General features: G+C 36.5%; 1 protein-coding gene and 1 pseudogene across 1 annotated transcript; both read right to left on the reverse strand.

Annotated features, from left to right (window-relative positions):
* Nucleotides 1-5,240: 5,240 nt before the first annotated feature.
* On the reverse strand, nucleotides 5,241-13,666 carry LOC121761431 (annotated as a pseudogene).
* Nucleotides 13,667-17,553: 3,887 nt separating this feature from the next.
* Nucleotides 17,554-20,007, reverse strand: LOC121760583 (zinc finger MYM-type protein 1-like). Its single transcript, XM_042156226.1, has one exon. It carries the CDS (start codon nucleotides 20,005-20,007, stop codon nucleotides 17,554-17,556), a length of 2,454 nt encoding a protein of 817 aa, XP_042012160.1.
* Between the last annotated feature and the right edge of the window lie 7,561 nt (nucleotides 20,008-27,568).

Raw genomic sequence — 27,568 nt, forward strand, 5'->3', positions numbered from 1 at the left:
ACCACTCTCACTGTCTCCTTCCTCTTCTGCTCGATTTGGTTTGGTTATCTTAACGAATTAATTGCCGTATCATCTCCAGATCGCTCTCCAGATCGGACCGCTGTAGCTACGACCGTTTCTTCTCGTTCGGCGGTAGACGCGCCGATTCTACCCGTTGCATTTGCGGTACCGGCAGCCCGGTCGTGGTGGTCGCCGATCCTGGAGACTCCTCTGCCTCCTTGATTTCCTTTGTTCCGTTTTGCCATCTTTCGTTTCATCTCCTCCTATGGATCCGAGTCGCCCTCGAGATGGATCTGGGAGGAGGTTGTCTTCTCTCTCATGGCGGTCGGGTCAAGCTCCGTCCGTCGCATTCGCCACCAGAGTACTTCTTCGCCCGATGGATCAATTTTTCGTTTTTGATCAAATCAGAGGGATCTCTTTTGGTCCATCTGCAGCAAGACAGAACTCAAGCCAGGTTTTGGAAGTCCCTAGAGCAATCAAGAATCCCACCTCAAAGATTGTCTACGACGAGCACAACTCTCTGAATTTTTTTTTTGGATAGGTATATTAACAATTGGTTTTCAAACAAACTAACGAATTACGGATCGTTAGCTGCTCTGATACCATCTTGAAAAATATAATACAGAAAATAAAATACAAACAGAAAAATAAAAGAACAATGAAACTGAAGACTACATTGTGAATGTTTTTGTTGTTTTTTCAATGAACAAGTCCACCACCCTTATATAGGGTCAGCTTGTGGTCTAGTTATGGAATACAATCAATGCCCTTAATCTACTCCAAATTAGTGTTTAATGTGATTTTGTCTAATTGCCTATCAATCATGTCTCTAATTGATTCTTGATTGCTAATTTAGTCTTGATAGCCTCCAATCATGCTGATATTGATTCTGTTTGACACGTATAGCATAGAAATACACTTATTTTTTGTGATCTATATCCATGTACTAAAATAAATAATATTTATGAAATTTAAATATGTACTATTTGATCTATGCTCCCTCCGTCCGCCATTAGGAGTCTCATTTCTTAGCTGCAAGGGTTTTAAGAAATGTTAAGAAAAGGGGGTGGAAAAAAGTTATTGGAATATGGGTCACATTTGTATATACTAGTTTTAATTGAAATGTGAGTGGAATGAGTTAGTTGAAAGTGAGACCATGTTACCATTTATGATAAAGGTGAACCGGGATTCCTATTCGCGGATGGACAAAAATGGAAAAATGAGACTCCTATTCACGGACAGAGAGAGTATTACTTTTGTATAATATTTACAATAATTTTGAATTTTTATAATATTTACAACGATTTTATATTTTAAGATGAATAATACATATGTGCAAGCTAATGCATGTTTTATACTTTATTAGTGAAGCTAGTAATCTTAATATAGTAATATTTATTTTATTATTAAATATATTGTAATGTCTTTATTAACTCACAAGCTAAAGCAAATGTTTCATATTTAATGAGACGGATGGAGTATAAATGTATGTGTGTTTTTGTGAGCGCAGTTTGTGTATTTAGTGAGTGTGTGTTATGTATATGTGTGCAATGTGTGTATTTAGTTATTGTGTGCAACGTGTGTATTGTGTGAATAAGCATAAATTTTCATTTATTTCCTATATTATTTCTAGTTACCAAGCAAATGACCGAAATCAATCAAGGAATAACAGTTTCATTCCCTTTGTATTCATTGCGCTCACTAAGCATAAGAATGGATGAAATTGTCTCTCCATTCCAATCTTCATTTCATTCCCTCCCTATTCAATTCTGTCATGCCAAAAATGGCCTAAAGATTATCTTACTCACCGTCCTTGAAAAAATAAATAAGTAGTAATTCAGAACATAAATGAGAATGAGACTACCTATCGTGAACAGTTGTAGTGTTTAGCCTAAAGTATCATAACCTTATTATTACGAATGACATTAATATGATATAGCACTAAATAGAATCAAGTAAGACAAGTCTCTCTTGTTGATTACTAAAGGACAAAATTTTGCTTTATATTTTCTCTTACTCAATGTATATAACATCAAGTATACATCTTTCATTGCTTCTAACTCCATATGTAAAGACAAGAACTAATTCTATTTTAGTTTGTCCCTTAAAATTATGCATTTTTATTTTAAGAATTTATTCCTTTCTAATGTGATGTGACGTATTCATTAATAATACTTCATTAATTTTTTCTTTCTATTTTCATTAATTATACATTAAAACTCATATCTTTTCAAATGTTCTTATTTTTAAGGACGAAGGGAATATATAAAGTCATCATATATCAGTAAATTTATGTTACGTATGGGAAAATAGAAAAAAGAAAATGAACTCGATATGCAATTAAGAATTTTTGAAGGACTTGTATATTTTCATAAAAAATGCAAATCCTATTTTCTAAAAATCTTAATGTAAAGTTCACTCTATTAAAAAACTAATATATATAAATAGCATTAATAGAGGAGTGTTATATTGCTAACTCAATACTTAATTTTTAACTACAATTAAATAATAGCCATTGATATTTAAATCAATGGCCTAGATCATCAGCCCTGGATTGACAATACGATCAACAAAAAACATCAATAAGGGTATTAAGGTCAATTTAGAACAAATTAGTTGTAACTAACTTTTAAAAAATATCTCATACCTTTAAAACGCATATAATTTTCACAATTTAAATTATTTTTTCGCACAACATATATCAAATTAAAGATAATTTCATAAGGATTCTAACGAAATCTCACGTGCATATGTTCCGATGTCGAAATTTGAAAAAAAATTAAAAAATTTTCAATTTTTTCGTACAGCAACAAATGTCAACATAGTATATAAAATATATCAATATAATACATGTAGAATGTCATTCTTAAAGCAATGCGTTAACATTCTCAAAGCGTTGTGTTGATATTTTCGAAACACTATATTAACATTTTCATCCAACACCCTAATTTGATAGTTTTTTTATTTTTTTTTATTTAATTAATAAAAACCAAAATTACATATGGCAAATTTTAGATCACTAAATTTCTAAAACACTATGGTCTTAAATTAGTTGTAGCTAGCAATTAGAGAGCGAATTAGCAATGGATCACAAGCCTAGCATTCATATTACACAGAACTTTTTCCAGAACTTTTTCCACGAACTTACTTTTACATCTCTTAAAATTCACAGAATCAAAATGAGACATTATAAATGATTTCTATGAAATCCAACGGACCATTGAAATGTAACGGCTTAAATAAGCCACACAAACACGTCCCTCAAAATCTAGAAATGTATATGACTGCTATAGAAAGATTTCTCATACAGTATTATTACAAATAGAAAGTAATTACAAAAAAGAAAAAATCGTCGGACTCAATTTCTGTCAAATAGAAGAAAGAAAGACCGTTGGACTTAGGCCATCCGCAACGCTATCTCTTATCCGTCAACCGTCTCATCTCTTAACTATTCATGGGCCACACTGTACTTTTCACTCTATCTCTTAACTAAGAGACAGAACCTGCGACCCTCCATCTCTTATTCGTCTCTTAATCATCTCATCCCTTAACTATTCATTTAATTTCATTTTTTATTTTTATTTCCAACAAATTCAATTAATAAAAACACACTTCATTAAATAAAATAAAATTACAACTTAAAATCCTAAAAAAATACATAATTAAATTCTTGGCAAAATAAATAAAAATAAGGCATAATTTAAAATACAATTTTATAGAAATTATAAAAACTACTCTGCCGGCGAATCATTTCCCGAGGGAGGCGGTGGAGGCGGAATACCAAGTTGTCCCGCCAGATACACAATGCCAGCATGATGGGCTTAAAATTGGGCAGACGTGGCCGTGAAGTGTCCGCCATCGTGGCCGTGAAGTACATGGACATTAAGGAGGAGGGCGACCCTTGGGAGCCCGCCTGGCTTGATTCACCTCGGCCCCTCCTCCCTCTAGCCGCCTTCGCTGCCTTGGTCCCTTGCGGCCGACGACGCCCATAGGAGAACTCCCTGCATCGTCCGCCGTGCACTCAACCTCCTGCGAGGCAACCTCTTGTGCGGCGCTGCCCGAACCGCCTCCACTAGACGAGTATTGGCTGCCCGCCGTGTGCTTCGTGCTCTTCAAGGTCGAGCCCGAGCTGGACCGGACACTGCCTGCCCACATTTCCTCGTCTTTGACGGCCTCCCAAATATCGACATGTCTGAATTCTTTGCCGGTGTCGTCGAAATAGACTAGCAAACCCGATCTCAGAATGTCGGCTCCCGTGGCCGCTTTGGTAATGAGCCGTTTCTTTCTTGTAGATGCCGCAGAATTTTTTGACCTCTCTGTCGACTCAGTCAAAGTGAGATGTGTGGCGGCGGAACCCCTTCGGCTTAATCTCGTTGTAGGCCTTAGTGACCTTTTCCCAGAAGCACTTCCGGGTTTGTTGATTCCCGACGATGGGATCGTACGAGACGCTGATCCAGGCGTTGTACACAGTCATCGTGTCCTTGCGGCTGTACGGATGCCGGCCTACATCATCCTCCTCCTCCTCGGCCGCCTCCGCCTCTTCCTCCTCGGCGTCGAATGCCCTGGAGCTTCCACCGCCTCGTCCTCCTTCCGGAGTGGGTTCATCCGGATAATCCTCCCGAATTTGGGATAATCCCTGCGAATACCTCGGGGCAGAGGGACGAGCGTATGCATCAACATCAAAATGGGGTGGTTGGTACGCTGCCGGCGTCTACGAGCCTTGGGTGCCCGGCGTCGACGAACCGGAACCGGAACCGGAACCACCCAAGACATTGTACATGCCCCCCAGTCGCCAAACGCGTTGATGTCAAACCCGGACATTTTGTGATGAAAATTGGAGAGGTTAGATGAAAATTGAAGAGGAAATGAAGATGATTTGGGAAGAATAGATGTGTATTTGTGTGTAATGAGGATGAAATATGAGTATTTATAGAGTAAAAAAAACGATCGAATAAACGGTAATATTATCGTTTTCGTTTATTTAATTTTTTTTTATTAAATTCAAATTTAAAAAAAATGATTTATTGCGTCGTGACGAAGCCTACTCGCGGGCCGGCGAGTGGGCGTCACGCGTGGCGCCAGCTCGCACCACGTGGCGAGATAGCCAGCGAAACGTCTCGGTGAGACGGGCGTCTCGGCGAGACCGGGACGAGACGGGGCGCTGCAATGCGTCTCGCCGCCGTCTCGTCTCGGCGGGACGAGCGGGTGACCTTAATTTCTATCAATCAGAAGAACCAAACTGCCTCACCTACAACCTGAACTTCCCACTCAACATACCAAACAAGATTGCACACAAAAAATACAATGATAAAATTGCAGAAACTAGAATGCTTTCCAACTATCGGAGTCCCTTGATGGCGTTTTAGATTCATGCGATGACCTAAATGGCTCATCCGATCCAAACGGATCGGCTGTGTCATCAAATCTATGGCCATAATCAGCATCCCGCATGCTACTCGAGGAATCAAATCTCGTCAATGACGTGGGTGGAGGAAATGCTCCAAAATTATAATCAGAGTCAGCAGTGCTGCGGAAAGAGTCAAACCTTGTGAGGGTGTCTGGTTGAGCAGAGTATCCCTGATCGAAGTCAGTAGAATCTCCAGTGCTTCGCATCGAATCAAATCTACCGAAGGACTCTCGTGAACTGAATGGGGCACTGTCTTGCATGTTGAAGGAATCAAATCTTGAGAAGCTGTCAAATGAATGCTGCTCTTCTGAACCTTCACTGAACTTTCTCGGAGATGAGCTGAAGTTATACATTGGTGTGGTTGGCACAGAGTCCGCAAATGAGAACGGGCTATTCCTTGCTAACAGATTGTCTGCATGAGGAGAGCTTAGATTGTGAAGTGGTGTGCTTGGAACTGAATCAAAAAATGGTCCCTGCTTCTGGAAAGATGTGTTGGATGGGGTGCTGGGGACTGAATCAAAAAATGGGCCCTGCTTTGGAAAAGATGTGTTGGATGGAGTGCTCGGAACTAAATCGAAAAATGGGCCCTGCTTCGGAAGAGATGCGTCCGTGCCTCTGGCCCCGGTTCTGATTGGATTAAGAACCCAGTCGTCAGGGCCAAACAAAGAACCAGCTTCCTGAGTAACAATGTGAAGGAAAGTGTTAAGTCGCCACTAAACAATTAAAGCTTGAAAAACCGACACCAAAACATTCTTCTGACATACCTTTGAAGCAACAGAAACGGAATCCCATGCTGCATCCGCATGCATCATAATGTGAATCAGAGGTACCCCAACTTGGATCATCAAAACGTTTGTCCCCAGAAAATATTGAATCACCCCCATATTCACTGCAATTGCATATCAGTTAACTTCAGGATTTCTTGTAGAAGAAGAAGACCCACAAGGTTTAAACAGATCAAAAAACCTCTAGACGGGAACTCAGATGACGAGGTTAGCTAGACTACTAGAAAGAGGCAAATATTTTTCAGTCTAGACTATGGGGAAACAAGTAGTGCCATTACCTTTGGGTGTCAAATGCATGTGGTGAGCCATTCATATTGAAGTCCTTGTGTATTCGCAAATCTCGGAATTCCTTGGATGGGCTAGCAACTGCATTACTTCCTACTGGACTGTCAGGTGGAGTTCTTGCTGTATGCTCTGAGTTGTTGGTCTCTCGCACAGTTACTCTCTCCATAGAACTTGGCAACTCTGAGTTGTCATCAGCCATAGAAGTTGATTTTCCAGTCGTGCTGTTGTGCAACGAAGAAACCTTCTCTCTAAAGGAAGATTTTAGTTTTGGAGGAGCAATCACATTTTGCACTTCAAGAGTAAGCTCTTTGACATAGGTAAATCCTAAAAGAATTTAGGAATGAACACCGCCAGAGGCAAATAAGTGAGAAATATTTGAAAACGAATATTCTGCTCTTTCAAGGTATGAAGCTTTGGTAGCATCCAAAATACTTTTAGCATCAAAGAATCCAAGCTTTAGAAAAGTACCTTCACCTTCAAACTTATCCCAATCTTCATCCCAGTCAGCTGCTGTGCCTTCAATGCCAGGTTGCCATAAACAAAAATTTATCCCATCAGGCATGACAAATTCCATCATATCCTATTTGTAGAGCTGCCATTTAACTTTTCTCTTTACAGGTCCAGAGTCTTTTGTTGAGGCTTCGAAGTACAATGGCAGTATGACCAAGTGAGTACTTCTTTAAACCTATAACCAGTGGGCGAGTATATATACTGGGCACTTATCCTATCGCACTGTGGAGATGATGGTAGTATAAAGATAAAATGTAGATTATCTTCCACTAGCTTGACTCACTTCCACTTATCCAAGTGAAGCGTAAAAGAAACTTTACCAACCAAAATCACGCAAGAAACCTGATAGAGTTAAGGCCACCGGAGTACGCGAGCACAAGGAGTGCTCAAGATTATCGGTTTAAGAGACACACTAAATGTTGAACACAGATAGAACTAATGAGTAAGGGAAATAAGAACTCGGCTTTATTGATTAAATACTGGAATTGAGATGAATTGAGAGAACAATCCTCACCAAGGAGGCCTGCGACTAAGCGCCCAAAATACTGATTTCCCCAGATGATTTTCATCATTGTGGAGATTCAATATATAGACTTACAATGAGAGAATTCAGCAACAACTAACAAACTAAATTCAAATTCAAATTATAACTAAAGAAACTGCAACAAACTAACTACTAGCCGAGATATTTGCGCCTCCCTTTTGACCGCGCCTACTCCTCCTCTGTTTCCTCCGAATTCGCTGGCCATGTGACTTGGCGGTTCCCCCGTTTGTAGACCCTCCAAACCGTATCAAAACCAAACACTAAAACCATGTAGCAAGAGAAAAATAACTACAGTAGAGAGTCCCGAAGCTGTGAGGCTTTAGATTATAGACAACAAACATTACATGTTTCAAGTATAATATTTAGATTTTTAGCACAAAACAAGCATAAACGTGATACCATGTTTTGATATACAGACCACACAATGATTAGATTGCAGAGACAAATAATTTGAAATACCAACAACTTGTGGCAAAACATACTTTGTATAAATAGGGCTAATAAAGTGGTTTTCAATCATTCAAAATTACAAGAGATGCAGATGGCATATAGGCATGCATATATTATGATTACCAAATGGAAGCTCAAGGAGTGAAGTTGGTTTTGCACGTAATCCGTAAGTTTTGCACCGTTCATTCAAGGCTTTCATTAGCACCTCAAGATCTGATTGGACTTGATTAGCTCGATCCTGGTGGACACTGAACCTTTTTTATTCTGAAATTTTCAACTGTCCACTAAATTAATTGGAGGTGGTACATACCTGAGCACCATCCGCATTCTCTTGGTCCAATTTAACAATTGCTCGATAAAGTTCCATTTTTTTCCCCTACATACAGAATGATCAAAATAGTATCATCTGACGTCTGAAAGGAATGAGAATCATACAATTGACAATACATTGATATAGAGCAGAGGGAAACCAAACATAACGGTTACCTGAATATCACGAAAGGTGGACTCTTCAATTGTTAATTTTGAAGCACATCTCCGACCTGCATGTACTTCTCTTCATATTTCTTTGATAATAATTCAGCCTGAGGAGGGACAGCTCAGACAAATGAGTCAACAAATAGAAAGATGAACATGAATGAGTCATATCAAAGAATATACCTCTCTCTTGTCACCTACAACTTTTTCAGAGATCTCATTCAACCTATTGTCACATCTACTTTTGTACAGGACCTGAAATCAAATAGTACATCAGGAATGCAGCAGCTATGTCATATGTTCACAAGAAACCAAAAGGGAATTTCTCATTATTATTAATTTCGTATTGTGACAAAAGGTCAAAAAACTGAAAGTAGAAATTCGGTAATGTAGAAGTTGACAGAGAGATAATGACATATAATGAATGCTATTGCAACTTAAGCTAAAAATGAAAGTCCTCAAACAAGATAAGTTTTGAGATTAAAAACTGACAGGTGTAGATCCCACACATAATTTGTATCTTTGATTCTTTATGCCCGCATTTTCATCATCACATCAGAAATGAACGTCGAACTCACAAGTTCTTGCATCTTAGCATGGTAGAATTGAACTTTTTGTTTAACTTCCAGAATATCCTTCTCAAGTTCTTCCACCTGTATAGAAGAGATCGCATGTTCAAACAAATGAAGGTTCGATAATGCTCCAATGTGAAAGATAATGCCCTATTTTGTGTCAGATGTTCTAAATGATTCAAATTGTATATGTAGTAAGGTTACTTTCAGCTGTGGGGATTTCTCATCCCATTATGATGCTCAGCGTTGGGGGATTTCTCTAGTAAAACAAATGTTCAAGCTACCTATCCCGTCACTCTACTGAAAGTTACTTTGAAATTTAATTTCTACTTCCTGTGTGCTTGAGAATCTCTGTGTTCATGTGTATGGGAGAGAGAAAGTTAGATGAAAGGATGTTAAATTATTTGGTCTAAAAATAGCTACCTATAAAAAAGGGCACTTGATGTGTGAGAAATAACTTCAACAATGATTAGTTACATGATCAACGATGCACTAACCAAGTAACTAGTTAATTTAAAATCTCTGGAGATATGTTGAGAAAAATAAGAAGCAATTATACTAGTTTGATCAATATTAAAGCATTTTTCTTTAAAAAGAAACCAGACATCTAATTTCGATCATAAATGTTGATTTCCAACTTGTGCATTGACCATACACTATTAAAGTGTGACTTCAACAAGAATAGAAATATGCAAAAAATACACAAGGAGGAAAAGGATGGGTTGGATAGAAGAGGTAGTCCAGATACATATATATTCACAATGAACTATACTAGAGTAACCTCTCCATCCAGTATTGTACCAAAAATTATTTGAAGCACAAAAACAGTATTCACAACAAGAGTGAAATTCTGGAGAAATAGAACAGCAGTATAAAATAAACACCTTCTTCTCAGCATCCTTTGCCTCCTCAGACCTTTTATTCAATGCATTTTGCTCCTCTGTGAAAAGCTGGTTCAAAAGATGCTTCTCCAGCTCTGGTACTTTAGCCTTTAGTTGATTGGGCTCATCAGGGTGGGGAACAGCGACTGGACGTGGAGGCCTTCCAGGACCAGCAGAAGGTATAGCTCTTGCATTGTTAGTCCCTTGGGATTGTTGAAAACCTTAAAAAGAATAGACAGATTTTCAGTCAAGTTATTAAATTTCAACATAGATGTTTTAGATGAACAGAATAAAATGCCAACCGGAAGGTGGTCTCCAGGATGTAACACCATGCACAGCAGAAGGTTGACTTGGGGCGGGAAACAATGTGTCGTCTAGTATAAAAGAGTGGGGAAGTACTGTAGGAAGATGACGTCCTTCCCTGTAGCGCTCCATCAAATAAAGCGCAACACAGAATTCCCTCAAGGAAAGCATACTGTCATTGTCTTCATCAGACAAGTCCCAGACCTGTTTCAAGATCTCTAATAAAACAAATACAACAATTTATATCAGGAAAACAAGCAGGATGCAGCCTTTATAGCACAAGCCTTGATAGCATAGCAGAGAGTTTTTTTTAATGATGTCAGACAATCATACAAGGATGACATGCTTTTACAAAGAATACAAGCAATCATAGGATACAATCAGAAAACACCATTAAAAGTAACCCACCTAAGTTTGAAACTTTATTCTTTCAACCCAAAGCAACCACCACAAGGTAGGGACAATAGACCCCCCCATGTCCCCCACAGGACTTCACCCTTTTATAACTAATGAAACCTTCACCATTGGATAAATCAGATAAGGCACTGGGTGAGAGATAGATACTCCCCTCACCACTGCACTCAAACTTCATGATTACCACACTATAATACATCTTAGGTCCCACTAGGCCTGTGATATCCAACAATAGAAAAAGTATGTTGACCTCCTGAAAGCTTTCATTCATCAAAAGAAGCTAGACAGACAACTACAGATATCAACATACCATTTGAATGAAAGGTTTGACATGTAGCTTAACTGAGCACAACACAAACTGAAATAAAAATACTGCTTTACATAAGAAATTGTAACACAGCAAGAGCAGCTACAACAAAGACAGAAGAACTCATCATAAATTATTTCAGAAGGTAGATATGACTATTACCCTTCAAATCAGTTTTGATCAGCTGAAGATAGAAAAGAAACTGCTTATATACAAGATGAAACTGCAATAATCGAGCACCAAATAGATATCAGGATAGAGGGAAAATATCCAGCGTCTGCTAACCATGTTTTAAGCATTGTTAGAAAAGAAGAAAACAGATCAGAGAAAGTACAGATCAAACTAGATTTTTCAGTCACAAATGAATTAGGGCATACCTCTAGGTAACTTCCAACTCAAGAATAAATTATGTGCTTGTCCGCCACTAATTTTCCCATCTCTGTCAGTGTCAACTTGCACAAACACCTTGCCATACTTCTGAATATCAGACTGGGTAATTCTTGGCCAAGGACCCTTAGATTGTCCAGCTGCAGGAGGATGTTGTCCAGCTGCAGCAGGAAACAGAGGAGGTTTATGTGCGGAAACATGCTGGCTTGCTTGCCCAACGGCTTGGAATTGCTGAGCTTGAGTAGTTGGAGGTTGAGAAACACCACTCTGTTTAAATGAAGAGAGGTCTCTAGTTAACACCAAATTCCCGATGAAACAGGTCCGTTACTTGTTGGATATGCAGGTCCAGAGGAATTCTGTTGTGCTTGAGAAGATGATGCATAGAATACATCTCTAAACACCGAGTCTGACGAAAAACCATTCCCTATTGTTGAAAGTGGTTTTGGATCGTCCTTTCTGACCTGGGTGGAGGATGCAGATTGTAGTGACCCATTGATCTCTGGCTCTTTTAGTTGAGTCATAGCTGATGCCGTTTGGCCAAATTCACCCTGAGTTGCATGAGGAATCAAGATGTTGTTGCTTACTTGAGAACAAATTCCAGGTCGGGAGCCATCCACATTCCCACCAAGAGCATCAAACAAATTTTGGGGAGGAGATGTGGTCATCAAACCAGTCCCAAGCATAACATGGGTTGCAACAGTTGGCTTAGATTGAAATCCAGAACTAGGACGCAAAGGCCGGGGAGGCCTTGTCACTTGGTTTGGCTGAGTTAGAAGTGCCTGGCTACTTACACCAGTACCTGGCCAGGGTGCCTGAGGGCCAGCTAACTGTGCAGGAGATGGATTTGCCTTTGCATTAGACTGAGGAACCAGTAGCCCAAGATTTATCTGAGGAGGAGGAATTTTGAATGAAGCTGGACCATACAAGGCATTCTTTACGAGTTCTGGGGTCAACTCTCGCTTGCTTTGAGCAACTGTAACAAGTTTAAGAGCATTATAAAATTCTTGACGACCCAGGAAACCGAGTCGATTTTGATCAGCAAATGTCCATATCTGCACAATAGTATAATTATTTAGTATCCATTATACAAAAACTTTCCAAAGGGCGTATTGCTGTAACTGTAACAGATTAAGGTATTTGCATGAAGGTCTAATTTCACAACATTTCATGCTAAATCAATAAATAGCTCTTCAATTCAAATAAGAGCAGTAAGAAAATTACAGTAGGTGCTGCAGCACTGTAATAAAACACTTATCACCATATGGACTATTTTCAGTGACATCCATAAATCGCAGACATAAATATAATGTTTATGATGAAAGAAAGTACTGACATACCCTGCCTTTCTTCAAGATTAATATATTGGTGAACCACTGTGTAAACCTCTACTCTATATGTTGCCTTAGTACTTAATAGTCAGTAACATCAAAGGAAAGAAGTATCACTTTATTTCAAAAACATTTTCAGAAAATTTACACGTGCACCCAAAACAAACTCTTTACCAGCAAACAAAAGAAGCAGAGAACGAATCCAAACCTACTCCCATCCTACTTCAAAACAATGGGACTTAATGCTCTCTTTCTAAATCCCAAGGATGATTAAGCTTGAGCAACAGAAACCAAATTGACCTCTCAAGTTTAACCTTCAAATCCTCACAGCTCTAATGTTTCAGCTGCCTCTTCGTTCAAAGCTAAGATAGTCTAAATCCTCAAGGCAACAACAAATGTAACCTTCACAACCGAGATCAGCCTAACAAAGCCAAACCTGCTCTGCTGCTCCGTTGCTCAAAGCAACTTGGATGTTATTACTTCTCACATCCAATGATTAGTTTACAGAAGCAAAAATGTCTTAATCATCTAGTTACTGAGCATGCTAACCACGAGAAAATATACCCTCAACTTGAACTAACTTAGCTAGTGATAAGAGTGGCAAAACAACAAACCACTTAGCAATCTTAAGATGGGGAGTTGGTAGCTGGTTAAAGAGCAGAAGAACTATTTTCTTATGCACACTGATAAAGAGAAAATAGATAGAAAACCAAAAAAGTAGTAGAACCTGAGCGACGACTTGTCTGGGCAAATTTGAAGCTTGGAGAAAATTAACGGCCTCACTCCCACTAATCCGCCCATCCCGATCCACGTCAGCTATCTGGAAATACGCCTCGAATTGATCCATATTCGGATTCTGCCCCGCCATTTCCGTTGATTACAACGAGAATCGCGATGCCGACGAATCCGATGGATGAATCAATGCAGAGATCGAAATTAACCGCGAAGCATCCTAACACCGGATGCACGGGGATGGAACTAGCAAAATATCTAGATTAGGTTTTAGGTATGGGTAGTGCTTTGGTGTGGTGTGGTGTGGTGTGGTTTTTTCTTCTTTTGTACTAGATTAGAGATTTCATTCCTCGTTTGTACCGGAGTTTTTTTTTGTTCCGGATTTGGAAAAGACGCATGACCCTCATACGTCTCCTTTTAATGAGACGCATGACGATCATGCGTCTTTCATAAAGACGCATGAGGGTCATGCGTCTCTCTTTTTTTTTGTTTTTTTTAACGACGCATGAGGGTCATGCGTCTTACATAGAGACGCATCTCTCTCATGCGTCTTTTATTTTTTTAAAATTTTAATAGACGACGCATGAGCGTCATGCGTCTTAGGGAGAGACGCATGAGGCTCATGCGTCTCTAATTCGAAATAAATCATTCGGGCAGAGGCAGTAGCCTCATCCGTCACGGTGCACGCATGTGAACAAGGGACTCTCCACATCTGCCACTTCCCACAACTGCACTTTGAATCCATAAACTCGACATCTTGTCTGTTATTGCCCTTTGCCTGTCCCTTTTCAACACGTGGACGACTTCGAATTTGGTAATGACCTAATTCTCGGTCAAGTACTGAACAGTAATGCATTTGCCCCTTCGCATCATTCGCAGCAAGTTTGTCCCTCGCCCAGGGGGTCAACCGACCTTCGGTATGTTGTATTTCTGTCTTTCTATCTGCCCACCATTCAACTGTTCTCCAAAATGTCAGATCAACCAAAGCTCTAATTCGCAACTCTCTTACACCTCTCAACACGTTGTTGTAGCTCTCTGACATATTTGTTGAGGGCGCTCCCCATCTCAGTTCATCATCGTAACAAAGAGACCAGTTCTCTTTTTTGGCTTTGTTGAGCTCGTGTATCGCAATAAGACTTTCCTCCCGTAGTGCACGTCGCCTTCGCACGTCTGCCTATTCTGCCTCAGTGGGCAGAGTTTAGCAAGTTAGAGACGCATGAGCCTCATGCGTCTCTCTTTAAGACGCATGACGCTCATGCGTCGTCTATTAAAATTTTAAAAAAATAAAAGACGCATGAGGGAGATGCGTCTCTACGTAAGACGCATGACCCTCATGCGTCGTTAAAAAAAAGAGAGACGCATGACCCTCATGCGTCTTTGTTAAAGACGCATAATCGTCATGCGTCTCATTAAAAAGAGACGCATGAGGGTCGTGCGTCTCTCCCAAACCCGGAATAAAAAAAACTCCAGTACAAACGAGGAATTATATCTCTATTCTAGTATAGAAATAGAAAAAATCCGGAAGAACTGAATTGCTTCGGAATTCCGTCGGAAGGACGTCTTCTGGTGAACCTCCGTGCAGGGGAGGAGACGTCGGTGGTTGTAGTGGCGGCGGCGCCGTGGAAGAATCTAAAAGCGTCGGAGAAAATGTAGTGATGATGGTATAATCGGAGAGATTGGGGAAAATGATTGTGTCACACCAGATAAACTCTAATTCTACAGTTAATCGTTTTCTATACAGTAAAAGTAGTCCTCCCTCAATTCCCAAAAATTGACAAACTTGTAAATGATACGAGTTTGAGTTTTAATATGGGATTGATAAAGTAAAAACGAGATAGAAAAAAAAAGTAAAAAACAAGGAGAAAAAGGTAATGGAATTGTGAAAATAGTGTTTGTGCATTATAGGGTCTACATTATTAGTGGTGTTTTTGTTCAAAACTTTCTTATTAGAAAAATTAGTCTATTTTTTTAGAACCGAGAGAGAAGTTATTTATTAGAAATGAGTCACTTACCCACTTAAAAACCTCATAAGGAGAGGTTTATGCACTCTTATATATTCCTTTTGTCCATGAAATAATATCTAGATTTGTCATTTTCGTCTGTCCATAATATAATGTCCACATTTACTTTTTCCACTTTTGGTAAATGGACCTCACTTTCTAGTAACTCATTACTCTCACATTCTATTACTCCATTCGTCCGCTATTAGGAGTCTCAAATCTTGGCGGCACGGGTTTTAAAAAATATTAAGAAAAATGGGTGGAAAAAGTTAGTGGAATAGGGGTCTCACTTGTATATATTAGTTTTAAATGAAATGTGAGTGAAATGAGTTAGTGGAAGGTGAGACCCTATTATCATTTATGGTAAAAGTGAACCGGGACTCCTATTCGCAGGCGGACTAAAATAGAAAAACGGAACTCTTATTCGCGGACGGAGGGTATAAAACTATATAAAGTGGGACCTACATCCATTAACCTTTTCGACTCTTTTTTCGCATTTCTTAAAACCCGCACCGAGTCAAAGTGAGACTTTAAATCGTGGACGGAGGAAGTAGAAGAGATAGGATCATCACCAAGATGATATGGGACAAGATTTAAGATATTTAACATGCCTCCGCACGTGTGGACATGAATGACACATTGGACTTCCATCACGTGGGTAAACAAGAAAAGAGATAAAGAGATACTCATAATCGACTTGAGCCCGCTCGAACACCATATTAGAAATGGGTCACTCATTTCCTTAAATGCCTCATAAGGAGGGAGGGTTATCCACTCTTATATACTCACTCCATCCACAAATAGGAGTCCCGTTTTTCCATTTTAGTCATTCCGCGAATAGGAGTCCCGGTTCACTTTTACTATAAATGGTAATATGGTCTCACATTCCACTAACTCATTCAACTCACATTTTATTTAATACTAATATATGCAAGTAGTACTCCTATCACACTAACTTTTTTCCACCCATTTTTCTTAACATTTATTAAAACTCGTGCCGCCAAAAAATGAGACTCCTAATGGCGGACGCAGGGAGTAAAAGAGATAAGATCATCACCAAATCGATCAATGCCGTGTAGAAACTGATAATTGAAAACACATGATCTTTTATTTCATACTAAAACTTAAAATGAATCAATCGCTAAGGTTATTTTTGTGAGAATGTAATCAAATGCAAACTCATATATTATACAAACTCCAAACTATGATCTGGATCGTTAGAAAGTGTCAACAGATGACAAAATAGTAGCAACAGAAAATGTCAACACAATGTCAACGGTTGATGCTGTGTTGATTTTGTGTTGACACTGTGTTGACATTTTCTAATGCTACTATTTTGTCATCTGTTGATATTTTTTAAAAGGTCCAAATCATAGTTTGGAGTTTGTATAATATATGTGTTTGCATTTTATCAATACCCTATTTTTTGTGCGGGTAAACATAGCATTTATGACTATTGTTATGACCCATGTTATTTGTTTTATTTTTAAATATAATGATTTAGCTGGCCCAACCTACTTGCATTGTGGGTTTGGACTTAGATTGGGCCCAATACAACTTAGGCTTAGCCCAGCTGAATACAACTTAGGCTTAGCCCAGCTCACTTCAGACATAGCTCCACTTCATCTCTAATTAGAAATTACTAGATCTCAACAAAATACTCCCGTCGTTCTTTGTTAATAGATGCGCTTCTTTTCAACACGAAGATTAAGAACAATGTGTTAAGTACTGGTGAATAAAGCAAGAGAAAATAAAGTAAGAAAATGGTTACTTTTTGCTAAAAATAAAAATGACTCAATTATCTTGAACATTCATATAATAGAAAAATGACTCAATTAACATGGAACAAGAGGAGCACTAGCTATAAGTGGCATTAATTATTATTTGAGAAAAATTATCTAAACCAAGATTATTGATATTTCTATTGCAATTGCAGGCCCCCACTATTTCCCCACAATACAAATACATGGATTATCTTTTTTTTTGTGTGTAAGTATACCATAACAATCGTTATGTACAGTGGCGGATCCAGGAATTTATATTCGGGGGTGCGAGTCATATGATAAATCATTATATAACATACCAAAAATAAAAACTAATACTAAAAGCAATATATTTTGAAATATACAAATTTTAGAGTCATACATTTCAAAAAATAAACTACATTATATCTAATTTATTTTTCGACGAGTCTTCATTTCTTCAAAACGATTCACTATATCATCATCGGATACTTGTAGAAACACATCTTTCTCAATGAAAGTGACCAAACAATCGTTCAAAGGTTGATCACCCATTCTATTTCTCAACTTATTCTTCACAAATGTCATTCCAGAAAACACCCTCTCTACACTTGCAGTGGCAACCGGAAGAATCAAAATCAACTTGATAAGCAAAACCACACGCGAATAAACCACATCTCTTTTTGTTTCAACAAGCTTCATCAAAAGAGAACTAATATCTCGCAAATTCTGAAAGTCTTCATCACTTCTCATATCTCCAATGAATATATCAAGTTGGCACTCAAGGTCCATCAAATCAATGTTTGAAAAATCGGAAGGATAAAAAGTGGCAAGTTTGAGTACCTTTTCCTTGTCAAAAGAAGAGAAGCCATCTTTAGGATTGAAGCAAGCCATACATCTGAGCAACTCCATATTAACTTCATCGAATCGATTATCAAGTTCTTGAAGTAAGAAGTCAATCACTTTGATAAACACATCAACACGAAAATGATGAAGATATGAAACTTGTTGAACAAAACGTTTTGATCTTCCATGAGGGCTATAGTGAGCTTTCATATCTGGAACAACAATGCCATGTTTATTGCAAATTGAGATTACCTTGTTCAAGTGAATCTCCCATCCATCCTCCCTCATTTTCTGTAGTTGATCCTTGGTTAAAGTGACAAGCCTCATAGCATTAATGATGTCTTGATCTCTTCTTTGCAAAGCAAGACACAAATTGTTAGTGTACCCAAATATAGTAGTCATTAGTTGTGCCATAAACACGAAATCAAATGACTCTAGTAAGTACAAAATGCCTTGAGCTTTTCCCTTATCATCGAAAACGGAATCTTTCTTTCCAATCATCGTAAGAACTTCAAAAATTGTAGAAAATAAGTCCATGATATTCAAAAGAGTCTTGTAGTGAGAACTCCAACGAGTGTCTCCAGGCCTCTTCAAACTAAGTTCTTGATTCAACCCCGATCCCGATTCAAGTTCACCAATTTCCAAGGCTTGAGCAACTTTTTGTGCTTGAACTTCGCGAAGCAATTCATTTCTCTTACAAGAAACTCCAATTACATTCAACAAAATACCAACAGTTTCAAAAAGCCAACTACAATCATCGTTCTTTTTTGAAATGGCTACCAATGTTAGTTGAAGCTGGTGGGCAAAGCAATGTACGTAGTAAGCGCTTGGAGTATCTTTCATGATCAAAGTCTTGAGTCCATGTATCTCACCCTTCATGTTACTAGCCCCATCATATCCTTGCCCTCGAATCTTGGATGGGCTTAATGAATGTTCAACAAGTAAAGTCATAATTGCACTTCTAAGAGACAAAGATGTAGTATCACCAACATGCACAAGACCAATGAATCGTTCAACTACCTTTCCCCTTTTCTTTTCAACATAGCGCAAACAAAGAGCCAGTTGTTCCTTTTGGGACACATCACTAGATTCATCAGCTAATATAGCAAAGTAGTCATCACCAAGATCATCCACAATTCTCTTCATTGTTTCTTTAGCACAACAATTGATGATGTCTTTTTGAATAGTTGGAGATGTCAATTGACAATTTCCAGGGGCATTTTCCAAAGTCACTTTTGAAATAACTTCATTATGTGCCTTCAACCATTTTAAAAGTTCAAGAAAATTTCCCCTATTAAGGGAATCTTCACCTTCCCTGTGACCACGAAATGCCATGCCTTGTCCCAATAGGTAACGTAAACAAGAAATTGAAGCCTTCAAGCGAACATTATATTCGTTGTTAATCACATCACTAACATTATCTAAAGAAACCAAAATCGATTTCTTTTTGCCATCCCTCAAGTTCACATATTTCTCATAAGCAATATTATGAGCACTTCTAACTCCACCAATATGTTTTATAAATCGGTCCGGCTTATTCCACGACTTAAATCCTTTATTCACAAATGCATCACCCCCCGCATGTCCAACTTCATTCTTGAACAAGTAGCATACAAAACAAAATGCAGCATCTTCATCCATACTATATTCAAGCCAATCCCATTTATCAAACCATGAAACCATAAACCGACGACGCGAACCTCCAACTTCTTTTTGAGGAAAAGAAAAAGTTCTTGGCTGACAAGGTTTTCTAAGAATATACGCCCTCCTAATTGTATCTCGCTCATTTGGAGGATATTTCATTATATCGGTTCTTCTAATAGGATCATGATGAAGTTTTTCGATATCATAAATCAATTCTTCCTCATGTAATGGCACACTAGCATCTGAAGGAGATACAATACCAATTGAATTTGAAGCCGGAGAGCTTGAAGGTGGAGAGCTTGAAGGTGGAGTGCTTGAAGCCGGAGAGCTTGAAGGTAGAGAGCTTGAAGCCGGAGAGCTTGAACTATCATGAGTTTTTCTCCTTTTGGACATAAATTGTCGAAGATCGGATTGTTTTCTCATCACTTTTTATTTTATTTCCTGCACACGATTTCATTACAATAATTACTAAAATGTTCAAGAAAGGTAATATAACAGTAATTAGCAACAAAAATCTTACATTGGATGAGTAATCAAGGAAACCCCAGTTCCAAATCCAATCTTGGAATAAATTTCCACACAAAACGAATAAATTTTACTTTCTCAAGAACTCAGAGGCTGTTCAAGTTGTGTTCTGGTAATGATATGAGGAGCATCTTGTTAAAATAAAAGAATAATAATTTTCATTTATTATAAGGTTTTGGTATTTAAATGATCGAGGAGCAGAGCATGTGATATTTACTGAGGCAGGGCAGCCACAATAACTCAAACAACACCAGAAAACGAAATCAATTCGATAACTACATTACACAAAAATTCGAGCGTTAATTTGAGGAAAACAACTAACCTGATGGCTGATGATCAACCAGTGGCGGTGGCAGACTGAGGCAGGCAGGGACGGTACAATGAATTGAAAGTGGAAAATTTGAAGGCCCAATTTGGGAAGTTTTTTGGGCATATAAATCTTTAAAGGCCCACTTATAAATTTTATTTGTACAGGAGTAGCCCAATAGCAATAGGGGACAGTATACCTATATTATTAATATAATACTACTAAAAAATTTTTTTTTTTGGGGGTACACTCGTACCCCCTTTGTCCCAGCTCCCTCCGCCAGTGGTTATGTACTACCCAAATATCTTGATGATTCTTATTAAATGTGTGCAACAACTTTATATGCTACAATGTTTGATTTAATAACAGATTATTTGAATCTGTCTCAAATTTAATCCAAATCCAACCTTAATTTAATAGTTGTGTTCATATCTATTTTTGAGCTCCCTCCGCCAGTGGTTATGTACTACCCAAATATCTTGATGATTCTTATTAAATGTGTGCAACAACTTTATATGCTACAATGTTTGATTTAATAACAGATTATTTGAATCTGTCTCAAATTTAATCCAAATCCAACCTTAATTTAATAGTTGTGTTCATATCTATTTTTGTAATGTATCATAAAATATCAGACCTAATTATGACAACTAGAATAGGATGGTGGAGCCGCGGGGCTCCCAAATTATTAAATTTTCTCTTAAGACAATAAAGTTGCACCCATAATGTGGAAGTTGCCATGACTGAAAGTTTGAAAGTTGAAAACAGTTGGTTAGAGAAGACTAAGGCATTGCAATAACTTCATGAATTGATGAAACTAGAAAGAAATTTAAAAATTCCGCAATTGACGCCAGAATTTCAACGCTATAATTAATTTGGTAGATCATTTCACATGTAAGAGTCATTTAAATTGTACGTGTACCAATAGTATGTGGATAAAATAAAGTGATACAAAATGGAATGTGACGTAATCATCCCTTTCTTTTTTTTAACTTTTATTCGATTTTTTTAGTAGTTTCATATTCATATTTTTTATATTTATGTTTAATTTATGTTATAAATTTAAAATGACAATGTAAAGCAATTGATAGAAATAAAGTTAGAAACCAAGCAAGATAAATTTGAGCGATAAATGTATAGCAAGTAGTACTCCATTAACTTAAAATAAGACGAAACATACATATTTAATGATGTCATTCTTTTCCATTAATTGTGTCTTTTATTTTTATTATACGTACACTTACTAAATAAAATATGAGTAGTGATAAATTAACAAAAATTGTATACACAAACTTGGACATTTTAGGTATTTTATATCTATAATACATTTATTATGATTAATTAATTTAATGTATTACATAATTACCCTTCTATAATCATTTAGGATAAAATAAGCTTTCCATATCAACATTTACACATTTAGGAAATTATTTACTACTTCATAATCAGTGCATAATTTCTTCTTTCATTTTTTTCATTTCACTCTTTCTCAAAATTTAAACTCTCATGCAAACTAAATTATAGTTTGAATCGTGTAGCTGTATTGCGATCCATGTGATTGTATATTTTGTAACATCTCTGACCTAAAACTTAAAGTTTGCATAGCAATATATATATTTGTTTTTTGTTGTTATTGTATGTTATATTCTCTTTGGCTCTACAAATATAGTTTTCGGATATTACATAAGACCTTATTTTATTTAATTATGTGGAGTAATTATGGCTAGTATTAAAATTATTTTTTTTATCTATATATGAACGAAACATAAAAATAGTTATATATATATATATATTATATATATTTAGTTAGTAATAAAATTAGTGTCATTATCTAATATTGATATAGTCGTGTACATACATGAAAATATAAATAGAATATTTGTGCATGAAATGTATATAAAATATACATTCCACGACAACTTTGCAAGAAAGAGAAATAAAGACATGGTCTATTACATGTATACCGTACGTGTTAATTTAGAATTCTTACATGTGTTACAAGCCGGATGAGTCATTGTTATAAGATAATTCCAAATGTTTAAAAATTAAGATATTGTATCAAAGTATATATATAATATTATGCTGTATAAAAGATCTCAAATTAAAGTCGGTTTAGCCGACTTCGAAAACTCGCCTATATATATTTGCATGGTAAGACAAAGAGAAGGGTCACACTTCGAAAACTCGCCTATATATATTTGCATGGTAAGACAACACGATTAGCTAGACTTAAAAGAGAGACTTTTTCTTCGGCGGATATAAACATGACATGATAAATGAGAGAGAAGATAATTTTGAAAGGAGTAGAGAGTAGAACCAGAAGCTCGGCTAAATTATCTGGGTATAAATTATACTTTTAATTTTATATGCAGTATATAATTAATGCTATATGTTAAACTGAAGTGAATAATTAGATTATATGGAACATGATATAGATGTGTGAGTAATACAAGGGATATATATATATATATATATATATATATATATATATATATATATTATATATATATATATATAGAGGATTGTGATCAATACCGAACCACTCTTAAACCTTAAATGCCGAACAACATCATTATATGATAACATGGAGTTCATTATAATGAACTAATAACAAACATATAATGAACTTCAGATTTCTAAATTATGCATGATGATGTCATTGTTTTTAAATCTTAGAATTCCCTATAATAAACTACAAATAAAGTTGTAATGAACTCCGCATTATTATATAATGATGTGTTTGGCGTTTAGTGTTTACAACTAGTTTGGTATATAATACAACCCTAGAGTTGTGATCAATGTCGAACCATTCTTAAGGGTCGAACTAGAGACCAAATTAGGGCCCTCCATTTTTTTAATCTTGTGGTTAGGATTAATTTACAATTAATTTAATATTTTATTCAATTAAAACATGCTAAGGGGTATTTTCGGAAATCAGTTTATTAATCTGCATAAAATACGTGAATCTCTTTCCTTCTCTCAATTCTTCGATCTTCATACAATCTTCACGCAATCTCCATCAATTTTTACGCAATCTTCTTCAATTTCCTTGCAATTTATGTTAGTTGTATAATCTGCATCAACATCTTCTTCAATCTGCATCGATCTCCACGATCTACCTCAATCGCGATATGCCTCAATCTGCAATTCCTTCAATTCATGTTCTACATCCATCACGTTTTGCTTCCTCAGTTTTGCTTCCTCAATTCACGATCGTTTTGCAATTGCGTCAATTCACGATCTGCATCGCCGGACAATCGCGATCTGCATCAAATTCTCGATCGATCTGCCTCAGTTTTCGCAATTCCTTCAATTCACGATCTGCCTCAATTGTCATCCATGGAGAATTCCACACGTGAAATTCATCAGCATCTCGATGGAGTAGGAACGACACCGACAAATTCTGGGGTTAAAGATGGATCTTCATCGACCAATAATGAAGAAGCTAGTATTGGATCAATTCTGGATGATCTACAATATGAAGGAGGCACTCTATTCGATACAGATTCAGATTCAGATTCAGATTCAGAGTTAGAAGGAGAAAGTAACGCTGTTGAAGGTTTGTAATTTTAATTTTTTTTCATGCTATAGTGTAAACAGATTCATAATGAAGTAAAAGGTCGAATTAATGCGGTAACAAACACACTAATGAAGATTTTATCGTAATATGTATGCTGACATGCTCTGTATTGTATGCGATAAATACGACTCATAATGAACTAATCTTTGATTATAATGAAGTAGTAATACAACTGAATGAACTTATATTCTTGTTGAATGAATATGTTTTGTTTTGTTTTGATTTTCCACTAACAGTAGTTTGTATGCGACAATAGTTTGTATGCGATCAATACGACTCATAATGAACTACTGTGTGATTATAATGAAGTATTAATAGAGCCGAATGAACTTATATGCTTGTTGAATGAATATGTTTTGTTTTGTTTTGTTTTGTTTTGATTTTTGTTTTGATTTTCCACTAACAGTAATTTGTATGCGATCAATACGACTCATAATGAACTACTATGTGAGAAAAGAAGTACTTGGTGAGGGAAATGTATTGTCCATAAGTGAAAAGAGACAGATGATTGAGAATTTTTATGGCTCACAAGTCCCTAGTGAAATAGAAGTTCATCCACCTGATGTTGTCAGCACCAAGGGTTCCGGTCGACGTCTTTCACGCCTTGAGAAACAATTAAGAGAGTTGTCCAAGCCTAGTCGGAAATGTGCAAAATGTGGCGAGGTTGGTCGGCATGATTCAAGGAATTATGACAAGATACAGGAGGAGAAGAAGAAGAAGAAGAAGAAGAAGAAGAAGAAGAAGAAGAAGAAAAAGAGGAAACAACAATGTTGAGGCTTGTTGCTCTGTTCTGTTCCAGTAGTTCTGTTCAATTGTTTATTACTTCAGTGGGATATGTTCTGTACTTCATTCTTTAAGTTCTGTACTTCAATCCCGTAGTTTCTTATTTCATTTACACTTTGAATTTGAATTTGTTTAAACTTTTTGCAATCTTAAAGAGTATTGACTAAAGTATTTTTATAATGGCTTATGTTGTTCTTTATTATGATGTTTTTTTATTGTTGAGGCTGAAAATATTTTATAAGTTCTATAGTTTAGTTTATTAATTGACATAAAGTAAAATGTCATTATTTCATTTAGTACACAAATAGCTTCATTATAGCAATTCAGTACTTCACAGCAACTAGGTTATAGTTAATATGAAAACAGATCATTTGCATTACCTCATCACATGAGGTTATATATAGTTCATAATTAGAGTATGTTACTTCATTATTAGAGTCTGATACTTCAAATTTGTAGTTTGTTACTTCATTCTACCAATTTACTACCCAATGAACTATATCTATTACCTAATGTAGTATTTAAAGCTAATAATGAACAACATTAAAAAGCGTGGTACTTTATTTTCAATTGCTCAAAACAGATGTATGAGTATTACAAAATTTAATATGCTAAAATCATCATTTCTTCTCTAAATATGCTGCAATCATTTTCTCAACATCTATTACATGGTGTTTGCTTTCCTCCTCGTAGTATGCTGCTGTAACGTGTTTTCTGTTGAAGCTTTCATGGCTGTTATTTGCTAACATCAACGCTGAGCAATATTTGGCCCTCAAGCTCTGGAGCACACCTAAACTTGATTTTTTTAAGCCACAGTTCCAGCAACCTTCACGCTCACCCTTGTATATTTCCATGTGGCGCATTAGAAATACTCCACAGTCTTCAACTTTATCAGAAGTTCTCCATGGCATTTTGAATCTTTGTATTTTAGCATTGGATATTGTCTTGCACTGTGTGAAGACCAGTTTGGGTGAGGAAGTGACAAAAATATGATCTATGCATGTATAAAACAAATATATGTTATTTTTAGTTGTGTATCAATTTCATATGTAAGTCTAATAAAATTCAATCATATGAGAAGAATACAAACCAGTGTCTCTGGAATGTCACCATAATTGATGGTGAGATCATTGTTGTTGCCATTTCCAGAGTTATCTAGTACATCAATTCCACTTCTTTTGAAGCAAAAGCAAATACCATAATAATGTTGATTCGCACATATGGGGAAGATGACCTATGTAATGAAGTAACAGACCACACGAATGAAGTAATAAACTGTGAGAATGAAGTACAATAAAAAATTTAGGAAATAGAATATTTCAATTTATAATAATAATATTACTCCATCAAAATATATCATTACTACAGTACTATGTGCATATACTTCATATAATAAGTACAACACTTCATTATCTTAATTTATTACTTCATTTTAATAATAAACCCTATTGTATAAACAGGTCATTTATATTACTTCATTATCATAATTTATTACTTCATCTTACCAATTTACTACTTCATTAAAAAGAATATGTAGTTCATTTTAATGTGGAAACAACACAGATCCTAAAACCCTAACCCATGCAACACAGTAAATAGATAGTTCATTTTTAGACTATGTTACTTCATTATCATGTTTTATTACTTCATTTTACCAATTTACTACTTCTTAGCTTTATATAGTAGGAGTAGGGCTTTAACTTCATTACTATCTATTTACATGTACAATAGATTGTTACTTCTAAACCTTTTACATACATCCAGTCAGTGTATATTACTTCATTTAATAGATTATAGATAATAGTAAAACAGATTACTTGCATTACTTCATCACGTGAGGTTATTATATCATAAATTAGAATATGTAGTTCATTTTTATGTGGAAACAACACAACAGTTAAGTTTAATCCTAAAACCCTAAACCCATTCATAAGAAACATTGTATCAATATACAACATATCATCCACAATTATAGACAGTTCCCTTGGAATACTCTGCTACCTCATTATGATAATTTATTTCTTCATTTTACCAATTTAATTTCTAGGTTTTACCTTATGGATCTGGAATTTTGTTTTCAGCATCTGCATCGGGCTTCGAATTTGATTGTTTGACCGTCTTTGATTTACCCGGCTGCTTGCGAGTATATTTAACTACTATTTTGACAAAAATCATATTCCAAGTTAGGAATTGATGACGTAAATTAAGACTAAGAACTTTGCAAAGCTTCAAAGGTGTATTACCGTCACCAGAAGATCGGCCAAAACGCAAGTGGAGGCCAGAATTTTCGGTCGAACTTTTTCGAGTATCAACCATTTTGAATATGTGGATTCGATGTAGATGCTAAATCTACCGATTTAAATTCTGAACAGATAGATCGAAGTGCTGAATCGTCGATGAATGTCGTCGATTTCAGTCGTTTTTGCCGGAGATGACCGATGGAAATGAAGATTCTTCATCGGATTTTAGCTAGGTTAGTGAGAGAAGTTTTGAGAGAAAAGAAGCTTATAGCTGAAGACTCGTAAGCGGGACGAGTAAATTTTTGGTGATTTTGATTTTTTACCCTAATTATGAAATTACATAAATACCCCCGCATTGAAGTAAATTGAGTATGCAATGAAGTGCGAAAAATAACCCTTGATTATCTAATCTAATCCATCAAATTTATGATCTAAGGGCCTAAATTTGGTCTCTAATTCGATCTTTAAGAGTGGATTTGCTATAATGGGACTCTATATATATATATATATATATAGAGG

Source organism: Salvia splendens, chromosome 13, assembly GCF_004379255.2.
Source record: "Salvia splendens isolate huo1 chromosome 13, SspV2, whole genome shotgun sequence".
Classification (NCBI taxonomy): Eukaryota; Viridiplantae; Streptophyta; class Magnoliopsida; order Lamiales; family Lamiaceae; genus Salvia; species Salvia splendens.

Excerpts from the sequence above, each read along its gene's own strand:
- LOC121760583 (XM_042156226.1), bottom strand. The coding sequence starts at position 20,007 with ATGTCCAAAAGGAGAAAAACTCATGATAGTTCAAGCTCTCCGGCTTCA.